Source organism: Haliaeetus albicilla, chromosome 10, assembly GCF_947461875.1.
Source record: "Haliaeetus albicilla chromosome 10, bHalAlb1.1, whole genome shotgun sequence".
NCBI classification, from domain to species: Eukaryota; Metazoa; Chordata; class Aves; order Accipitriformes; family Accipitridae; genus Haliaeetus; species Haliaeetus albicilla.
Genome location: NC_091492.1, coordinates 25,865,583 through 25,876,484, shown reverse-complemented (window position 1 = coordinate 25,876,484; position 10,902 = coordinate 25,865,583). Strand labels below are relative to the sequence as shown.

The following is a 10,902-nucleotide window of genomic DNA, read 5'->3' as shown; positions in this document are numbered from 1 at the left end:
GTCTCAACACCCCCAGGCAATCCAGGAGACGGTATATAAGGGCTTCTGGCTCAGAAGTCCTCAGATCACAGGTCCCCACCTCTCCTCTTCGTTGATCCAAGTAAGTCTGATCCCTTCATTATCTCTTTTATTTTTAGGTACAGTGGGTTTGTGTTATTTTTAACCAACTCCTGCACATGCAGTCTGAACCTCAATAGTGTCAGTACCTAGCTTTGCATGAAGAAGTTTTCCTTGATATTGTCCCTGGCAAACAGGGCAGCTGCAGACCTGTCCCAGCTGCACTGCAGCTGCTATAACAGGTCAGAGGGGTTCAGCCAAGATGGGGCTCAGTCCAGGTGTTTTTACTCTTGGGCTCAGGGTGAACTGACTGGTGCACCTGGGTACAGCTTCTCAGCTGTCTTGGGCAGCGCTCAGCATGCAGAGAGCCTGGGAGAGTGCAGAGGAGATGCCTGGGAGGGAGGAAGGAAGGAGGGCATGGAAGGGGGAAGAGAAAGAGAGAGAACAAGCACCCGAGCCTTAGCAGAGCAACAGCATATGGCACACCAAGAGCCCTCCCTGCTGCTGGCGAGGCAGAGCAGGGTGGTCTGTGCAGCAGCTCATGAGCAGTGGGTTGACTCAGGCTCCCTGGTGTGTTGCAGGTTCACCTCCCTGCCCAAAGGATGTCCTCCAGCCAGCAGCTCAGCTCCCGCTGCTCCCCACCCTGCGAGATGGCCTGCCTGCAGCCCATCGCCAACGCCTGGAACCAGCCCTGTGTCACCTCCTGCGGAGACTCGCGTGCCGTGGTCTACCCACCACCCGTGGTCATCACCTTCCCAGGCCCCATCCTCAGCTCCTGCCCTCAGGAGAGCTTTGTGGGCAGCTCAGCCCCACTGGGGCTGGGCCGCCCCATGGGCCTGCAGGGCTCCCTTATCTATGGGGGCTCCTTGTCCTCCTCCTCCTCCTCCAGCCAGCTCTGGAGCCAGCGCTATGGGGGCTGTGGGCCATGCTAAGCATGGCAGAAGGTGTGGATGCCAAGAGAAACAGCGAGGGAACTGATGGCAAGACCTGGATGTGCAACTGAATTGTGGAGCTCTCCAAAGCCTTGGGCACCTGTGACTCCCAGCTAATCCATTGGGACCTCTGGGTGCTGCTCAGCACCCATGGGAACTGCTCTTCTGCTTGTCCTTCTGATGCTTTTTGTGCTTGTGATGTTATTGCTGTAAATCTGCACTGGTTTCTCAAAATGTGTGTTTTCCATTCTGACAATGTGGGTGAGAAATTGGTTCGTTTTGTCCTTTAGCCTCTCTGTGAACACATGTACTGGTTTTCTGTTTTCATGTTCAACCTAGAAGATGTAAAAAAAATTTTATCAGGGAAGTTACTTTGCTCTTCCATATGTTTAGGCTTTTGTGCTCAACAAAGCCTTCCTGAATGCTACAAAGCAGAACTTGGTTGGCAAAATTAGATTTGCCGTAGGGAAGAAAAAGCACCTTATGTGAAACATTCATTCCTTGTTGACAAATTGCTTGCAATCAGGTCTGAGAAACTAGAAACATTCCTTCATTTTTTTTTTTACTGTAAATGCCATTTCTTGTTCCTAATAAAAATCATGCTGCATCCTAATAATAGCATTCCCTTTTTGTTTTATTCTAGCCTTTCTTCACACCTCTCTCCCTTACATTCCTTTATCAGCTGATGATTATAAATGCGCCTACACGCATAGGGCCAGGATATGTCCTGTGCAATGCATAATTCCTCCTTCCCAGCAGCTGGAACCAGAATCAGCATCTTACATGGTTAACGCCATCATAAAAATACCTTTGCACTGGGAAGTATGTGTGCTTCAGGACACTTCAAAGAATACATATGCACAGTGCTGTTATTAGGGTTAGAATATGCCAATATTTAGCATAGATATATTTTTATATTAAAATAAATATATCCACTTTACTTTTGTCCTCACTTTATATCTGTATTGTTGCTGTGCACAAGGAGCTGGCTGAACCTTGCACACTGTGTTTTGAAGAGAGTACCAAAATCATGTCTTTGGGACACATGGGAATATAGCCTAGAAGTACTTTAATAGCAGACTGCATTAAGATGGCATCCTGTGCCTGATTAGGCTCTTAGGATTGTATACCACTTAGATAAAAGAGTCTGCTGTTACACAGGCATATCATCAGAATAATACAAGAAGCTCTGATATTTAAGGAAGAGTTTTAAAAAATCAAAGACTCCAAGAAAGGAACTGCTGGATACTGGAGAACCTCTCTGCTCCCAAGGAAGCTGGGAACAGTTTGGTGTCATCTCAGAAAAAAAACAACCAACCCCCCCAAAGACACTTTCATCTTGACAACAATGCTATCTCAGGAGGTCCCAGATAGGCATCGGTAATTCTGATCCGGAAATGGCACCACGATTTTCAAGATAAGTTGAGGGTATGCCAACACTTCAGCTCAGAGACATGAATTCACCTTGTCTAGAGGTGTCTGACATAACTCTGATTTACTCAGCTTGAGTCACGCTCTCAGCTGAGTCACGCTCTCAGCTAAGCCACAAGAGCACAATGCTGAATCTTGTGTTATCCCTACGAATATTTATTTTATGGTCCCAGCTAGGTTTTGTGGCCATTTCAACGACAGAGTTTAATGTGTCCACATCAACAGCAGTCATGCTTTTTGGCTTGAAGTATAGCCATACCAAGGCATAAATATTATTTTTTAAGAACTTAGAAATACTGTTCCTCAAACAGAAAGTGCTAGTCAACCCCTCCTTGTTGGCAGTTACTAATTTTTCATTGCTATTCTCATGTGCTGTTATTTGACTCCTCCTAGGGTATAGTAGACATGCCAGTACAACCTGGGTGTGCTATGTTAGCAGATGAGACAAATTCCACCCACACTGTATGAGATACACTCTTGGATGGTTGACTCCACAGCCATCCACCATGGGCTTGGAAGAATTGCACAGAAATACCTGGGCATAATAAGCAGAGTTTGGATTTCAATAACAAACTGAAATGAAGGATGTCCCTTTGCTATTCTTGATTGTGATGTTCATCCAAGCTAGCCAGGAGGAGTTTTTAGTCACTCTTGTAAAGAAATAATCCAAAATCAACGCATGGAAGTTTTTGCAGATACGTTTGAATGTCTTTTTTGATGGTGTTACAATAAAATTATGTGCTTAATATAGATAAAAATATTTTATGTTAATTTAGTAAATCGGTTTGATGATTGTTTGCTTACAATGGATTCATATGTGCCACAGCAGTACTGTGATTTGCCACATGAGGAATCTGTGCAAAGGTAGTCCATATGTCATGCTAACATGGCTTTTCATAGAGCTATTTGTCTCTGAATATTTTACTATATCATATTTGCACTGGCAAAAGTGGCTGTGAATTGTTTAAGTCAGTAAAACACATGCAACTTCCATTATATGGGAGAAAACATTAAGATGGCATCTGGATGTGGGTCTGTAAAATTACAAAAGCAAAGCATGTGGCTGTAACCCTGAACATCATGAATCAAAAGAAGCAGTTTGGGGTGTCAGCAGTATTGATACTAGTATGGGCTCCCTTTGCCCTTTCAGGAGGGTAGGATTTTTAGAAGAGGGTCGCATCTCCAAGAATTATGTGATTCTTCTGTCGGTATCTGTAGGTACATGTCATCGCTGTCATCACCTGCTTCCAATCAAAGTGAAACCAGGTGTGGTTTGGGCAGGAGGAACAGACTGTGTGGATTGTTTCCCCACAACATCTTCTTCCCTTTGTGTCTGTTCCCGTTTCTTGTCTATGTGTATCCTCCACCATAAATTATCAGTAGCTTTAAAGGGTGTCTCCCCAGGCATTGCTAGGAAACAACACTGAGGGAAATCCCAAGGTGACCCTGGAGAAGAGGCTTCCTCAACCTTCTTGCATGGGTCACCTGTACAGCATTACACTGCAGTTTTGGTAACAGTTACCAAATGCTGATGGATGAACTGAAATAAAATTAGCATTTTAGAACAGAAGTCTCAAGGTTACTCAAAACTAGCCATTCAACCTTAAATTCCCTAGAAGGGGATGGATTTTAGAGGGGAAGAACTCATCTTGAGGTTAAAAAAGCATTTGTAAATTATGCCAACTTGGATACAAAAAATAGATAGACTCTATTGAAAATAGTTTTATCAGTAAATAACTGAAGACAGGGTACTGGATCTAAGGAAGAAATCTACTGAAGTAAGCAGCCAATCTTCTGCATCAGCTGAAACAGCACTTTAAGATTCCAGCCCAAAGTTTTTGTAGGGTGATGCATGGCTTGACTCCCTGACCTGTTTCATCCCAAACCATGAATTGTTCATCACTCAGGAGCCCTGACATCTTCAGCAATGATCCCATAGAGTCCCTGACAATGAAAAATAGACATGAATTTCTAATTGTCTGAAGCTCCTGTCCCCCATGCCAGGGCTGGATAACAGCAGCTCCCTGCTTATAGGTTACTCCACCTGTACTTTTAAAGCTTGAAGTGGGACATGTCCTTCGTGTTTGTTTCTTGGCTAGGAGGATGGGAACAAATGCTTCCCATTTCCAAACCTATAACTCAGTAAGAAGGTGTCTATGGAGTCTAATGTGCCTCATATCAGAGTCATAGGAATTAATGCGCGTGGGTATGATGGGATAAATTGCACAATGCCCCCTTACTTGCATGACTTTGAAAAGTGGGGTAGTATCTCAGGTATGTCAGCATATTGTGTTTATGGATAAACCTCTGAGTAATCTTTGCTCTATGAAGCAATCAGAGAAATAGGAAAAAGCAATAAAAAAAAAAAATTTACTTTGTCAGAGTAATGACAAGAACGCAACAGTAATCACCATCGCTGAGCAAAATAATTGCATTATCTGGGGCAGTTACAGGTGGAGTGAATTTTTGTTTAATAATGCATTAGGACATCATACATGAAGAATGTTTCATATCCTCCTGGTTGCCTAAGAAAAGGCATAAAAGCGCTTACCGTTCTGGGCTGCTCTAACCATTTCTCCTGACTTGCTCTTTGCTGTGAAGGGGTAAGTCTGAGCCTGACATTATTGCTATTACAATGTTGCTATAACAATGCAGGATTTTAACTGAAAGAAAACCGTGAGTCTCAGAAATGTGTGAAATGTTTGAAGCTTTCTTTCAGAAAGAGCTGTTTCCTACTTATTCAGTGGCAGGTTGTAAAAGGGCAAGCATTTTCAGAGCAGTTGAAAGTTTGCAATATGCAAACTTATTTATAGGGAGATTTAGTGAATTCCTATTTTCTCCAGCCTGATCATCCTGCCTTTATGAATCTGCCCTGCTTTGTTCTCATTGACTTGTAATGGTGACTACCAAGAAATGTTAACTCTGAGTCTCAGGCTGAACTAGGAAGCCACCATTAGCAATAATATTTTGTCCTGTTCTTTGCAATTATTTCTGAACTAATTTGAAGCCTGACATGCATTACTTTATGTACTTGTTATGGTCAGGACTTTATTCCTTTTCTTTATTCCTAGCCTTTCATTTTATGGGTTTTAGTAAGGCAGGACAGAGATCAAGAGGAGGTGCAAATTGATTTTATGAGTGATCAATTGATCTTATGATTAAAGAAAAGGAGTCCACAAAATGAAACACAGCTCCTAGGTCTGCCACAGTCATCTGTCACCTCAGTCATCTTTAGCAGGACAGCTGGGACCACATTCACGGGAGTCCTAGTTATACTGGAAACCTCATTGATACTGCATTCGCACCCAAACATGGGATATTCTGCCAAGAAAACTCTCTTTATGAGCTCTTCAGGGCTGTGGCTGCTGCTCATTTTACCTGTGTAAAGAACATGCAGGGGAGCCCTGGTGCCAGCTGTAGCATCTGAAAGACTGGGGAATAACACTGTCATGAACAACCAGGCTTGCCTGAATTTTAACTCCGTCTCTCCAGTTACCTCACCAAATGGCTCTGGGCAAGGTATTCACTTCTCAGCCTCAGTTACCTCTTCCTTAAATCTGGAATACCAATGACATACCTCATACAATTGTAATGATTACAGGTGGTGCAGAACCAGCACACGCTGTTACTATATAAGTGCTAGCCAGTATTTCTGTTCTTTTCTGCAGTTATTTATAAAAGAAATGGTCAAGTGTCACAGTGAGTCAGATTCAAGAGGGGAGAAATGGTAAAGGATAGGGGGATAGCTTGAGTTCAAATACGCAATTTCTTTGATTGCTAGTGGTGTTTTTATATATCAGATTGGCTCCATAATTAGGAGTCAAAAGAAACAGAGATTGTGCCAGAGGAGAGAAGGAGAGCATGAGAAGATGAGAAAATGGACATGGCTGCTGAGACAAAACTGAAATCCTCAGTCTCCTTCTGGTCTGCTTCCTATCTTTTTTTCTTTCTCTTCCAAGCACAATCTCCATTATATTGGTATCTAAGCTTTCAGCTTTGTGTTGTCTCAGTCTTGTGTGTTTCAGATTTATCTCCATTCCCAGAAGATGTCTTCCTACAGACAAATGATCAGCTTCCGCAGCCTTGCTCCCTGCAAAGTGACCTGCCCGCAGCCAATTGTGAATGCCTGGAGCCAGCCCTGTGTTACATCCTGTGGTGATTCAAGAGCTGTGATCCACCCACCACCCGTGGTCATGACCTTCCCAGGACCCATTCTCAGCTCCTGCCCTCAGGAGAGCATAGTGGGCAGCTCAGCACCATCCAGCACTGGAAGCTTGTTTGGATCCATGAGCTCTCTGGGTCTCAGTGGCTCCTCTGGCTGTAGGAGCTTGTACAATTATGGGAGGTCATATTCTTCCTATGGAGCCAGTGGCTATGGTTTTGGGAGCTGCAGACCATGTTAAATGTGCAATGAATAAGGAGCAAGGAGCAATCACCCAACATGGGGGAAGATGTGCCTCCACAAACCCTGTTACTGGCATTGCTTTCCTGGACTGTGAACTGTACATCTCTGAATATCACTTTTATATGTAATTTTCAAGCTAAGAATTTAATTTAGTTTTCTGACTATTCTTTCCAGTGCCTCCTGATACTAATGGCCTCAAGTTAGTTATATCAATGATCTTTGGCTGGTTGAAAGTGGGACAAGATTGTGTAAGTCTTCCTATGCCATGAAAAAGAAAGAGTAAAGTATGTGGAATGCATAGCCCTGGAGCAATTCTTTGCTTGCAGCCTTTAATGAGACGCTGGCAATATTTTCCTTGTGTATTTCATGCTCAGTAAGATCTTTTACTTCTTTCTCATTAAATTATTGTGCCTCAAAACACTGAGCTTTCTTATCTTTTTTTTTTTTTTTTTGTCCACAATTTTTTGTTTATATACCATTCTGGGTGACTATCAGCCTCTGCAGTGAAATATGACAGTGTTTGCTTTCTTTCAATGCCTAAAGCTGGAAGGTGAGCAGGCTCTTTAAGCAGGAGTAAGCATAATGACTGCCTTCTGCACAAAAGTAATTTCATCCCGGATAAACATGTTTTGTAACCCTTAAAACTAAGTTTGAAATTTCCTCCAGGACAGGTGTGGTTATACTGTGTATTTGCTACATGCTAGCAAAGAAAGTTAAACACACGAGTAACTTTGAAGATCTTCCCTGTGTCTCACTACTTGCCTGAGGCTCCCATTTAATTACATCCCCATACATTGGTTTTATGATATTTTTCACTGTTTAAAAATAGCATGTAATGATCTGTGGGTAGAACTTTCCTTTGAATAGCCAACAGGAATTTTTAACTGAATGGCAAATCTTTGCTGAAATTCTGTGAGTTCTTTGAACGTTCCCATTAATAGCTCTAAATTCTTGGCAACCCCAGTTAAAATAAATAAAAGAATAATTCTTTAAGTCTTCCCTGCAGAGCAACACATGTCATTCAGGCCAAATAATATTTTCCATCTCAGGAAGCTTACACCTAAATTTCAGGCTACTCACAGATGATTGTGGATACTGGGCATATTCAGCACTTCTCTTTGTTCAACAGCAACATGGTTCCAGGCTGCTCAGTATGTCATGTAAAGCTGTTTTTCTAGTGATGCAATTTGCATGCAACTAGTACACCTATTAAGAGTCATTCACCCCATCCTATGCTTGCAATGCCTACCAGGACTCTGATGGACCAAACATCAGACACCGCTCAGCACTTCCTTGTGTGAAGGTGCTGTTCCTAGGAATACCAGCAATGCACTGACAAACTTCACAATACTTGTGCAGGCTAATTCCAGGCAAACCCCAGTCTCATGCTGCAGAAATTTGTTTGGACAGGATCAAGTATGTGGTAATAATTTCAAAGAGTTTGGAGCTGTGACTTCACTTGTCAAACTAGCTGAAATGAGATGAGGCTACAATGAGGTAGCCAGGCAACACCTCTGTCTTGTTAGGATGTGTCTGAAGGCTTTGTCTTGTTTTCATGTTTCTTCTGTCTCAGTGCAATGCATGATTCTTCTTGGAGTCACAAGGATGCTGTCAAAAAAACAGTACTTATTTGTGCAGGTATGCAAAGAACTAAAGCAACCAAATCAGGTATTTTCAAGACACTATGGTGTTGATCACTACAGAATTCTTCTTTTCAAGATTTTTGTTTTCATTGCACAGAGAACAGTAGAATTACATCAACCCTCTTCTCAACCCATCTTGCTGCACCTCTGTAATGCACTTGAAATAGCAGCCAGTTTCTCATGCTGCGGTGAAAATGTGCAGTCAGACATCCTTCAGTGTGGATGTTGTCAGCATACCTGGGTGAAGCTGCTCTGCCTACATACTTGTTATACTACAGAAAAGTCACACATGGGAGCCAGAAGTTAGAGCCCGGACTATAAACAGAACACTGTCGTATGTATTAATTGATCAATGGACTCTACTGAATTTGAGTTGTGCTTGAAGACATAGCACTCCACAACACCATTATTTGTTGAAGTGACCTGCACAGACTGCCCCTTGGAGAGCAGGAAATGCAAAATTTGCATTGCTGATTCTAATCTGCCAGCCTGAATTTGCATGTTATGACCATAGACCAGAGCAAATGCCAAAGGACAGTTCTTTAACTGCTTTCCATTGTTCTGTACTGCTCCTGACCATCAGCAATCTGCCACTTCCCAAATGCACATCAGGCTGAACTTGGATGACACTTTCATGCAAGTGTAATCACAGACGAACACAGTAGAATACAAGAGAACTAATTTTACTGGCAGACCCAATACATCTCAGGTCACACCACATGCAGATATGAGATGGGAGGAACACCAGCTCCTGTTTAACGTGCTAATCTGGAAGCAGTGCTGAGATCTTGACAGGTTGCTGGCCACAGCAACATGGGGACCACATCTGACTGCGAGGTCTCCTGCAGTTCTTGGTCAGCCGTGGGAAGTCCAGGCTGTTGACAGTTAGCACCAGCAACTCAGACTCCTGTTCCTCTTGTCAGTGAAACAAGTAATTACCAAGAACAGGAAGCAACAATAAATGAAATCACAGTGTCTCATCTTGAACTACAGAGGTCACTATACTCTCCTCTCTCTTGTCTGAATGTGCTCTGAGCATATGTTTATATCCTAGTACAAGGTAACACTATTGTAAATAAGATGCGATCAGAAGTTGATTCATGAAGATGTTGTAAACACAGCCTGAAGTATATGTCCTCTCCAAGCACTAAATTACAGTTCAAGACAGATATCTGTGGGAGTTAGGCCTTTCATGTTTGATTTGAATTGGTGGATTCACTAAATATTTAGTCACTACTAAAGCCTAATGGTTTTTTCTGTGGTTCAGAATCACACCACTGGTAAATAGCCTGCAGGCACAATGGCTCAACATAACAGAACTAGAAATATGCCCTGCTGAATGCCAGCTTCCTTCCAGGGTTTGATTTGCGAGGAATTAGCAAAGTGACTACTTGCAGTCTACCTTTTAACAGTTTTGCAATTGGAGGATCTGAACTTGACTGTTTCAGATGTTTTAAATAAAATGTTCTATCAGAGAAACCTGAAGAAAGGAATCTTTTTTTTATCTCATTCTCCCCTTCTTACTTAGAAAACAAATTATATAATAATCCATGTCTTGAATCCTTCAGTCATTGTTTTTTGGAAGTGTTCAAGGTCAGGTTGGATGGGACTTTGAGCAACCTGGTCTAGTGAAAGTTGTCCCTGCCCATTGCAGAGGGGTTGGACTAGATGATCTTCAAAGGTCCTTTCCAACGCAAACCATTCCTTGATTCCATGATTCTATGATCTGTTAAATTTCCTATGTCCTGTATACTACTGGCCATACCATATACCATCTTTCACCTAAAATAAGCAGAACTCCATGGAAACATGTCAGTTGGACTGATTATCTCATTTTCAGAGTCCTGTCTTAAAACAAAAGTAATCAGGATATTTTTGATTTTAAACACGAGCATTATTGACTCACACATAGCAGTCAGAGTACTGACCTAGATTACAGACAAATTTCAATATTAATATGGAAATTAGCAGTACTGAAATTCTCCCTGTCCGAATATTTGTCACTGTTCCTGACACCAGAGCAAAGAGATAGACAGGAATATTACATGGTGTGCTCCTTATCTGCTGTTATTTTCCTGTTTTCCTAAAGGAGATGAGAGTAGCAACGAAAAGCAAACCTGAAGCTAACCAGTGGAATAGAAAACTGGAAACCAAGACCCTATGTCAATTGTTAGATGGAGATATTGGAGAAATGAATTCAGTTCTGGGCTTTGCCAAGCGATTCCTTTGTCACCTGGGGAAAATATTTACTAATGTTTTTATCAGTATGGAAAACACAGCCTTTAATGTCTGTATAAAAGATGCCTATCTGCAAAAAAGGGAAAAGACCAATGATGCTCATGCTTTGCTTGTCTTACCTATTTACTCTGAAAGCACTTGAGGGCGGGGATTAGCTTTATTCTTTGTTTGCACAGCACTGAACCTGCCTCATTTG

General features: G+C 42.2%; 1 protein-coding gene across 1 annotated transcript; it reads left to right on the top strand.

Annotated features, from left to right (window-relative positions):
• On the top strand, nucleotides 1-1,693 carry LOC138687169 (feather keratin 4-like). The gene is made up of 2 exons (XM_069793134.1): nucleotides 1-100; nucleotides 639-1,693. The coding sequence occupies exon 2, from the start codon at nucleotides 660-662 to the stop codon at nucleotides 987-989; it is 330 nt and encodes a 109-aa protein (XP_069649235.1). The 5' UTR covers nucleotides 1-100; nucleotides 639-659; the 3' UTR covers nucleotides 990-1,693.
• The last annotated feature ends 9,209 nt before the right edge of the window (nucleotides 1,694-10,902 follow it).

What these genes read in the sequence shown, in the direction of transcription:
- LOC138687169 (XM_069793134.1), top strand. Translation starts at nt 660, where the DNA reads ATGTCCTCCAGCCAGCAGCTCAGCTCCCGCTGCTCCCCACCCTGCGAG.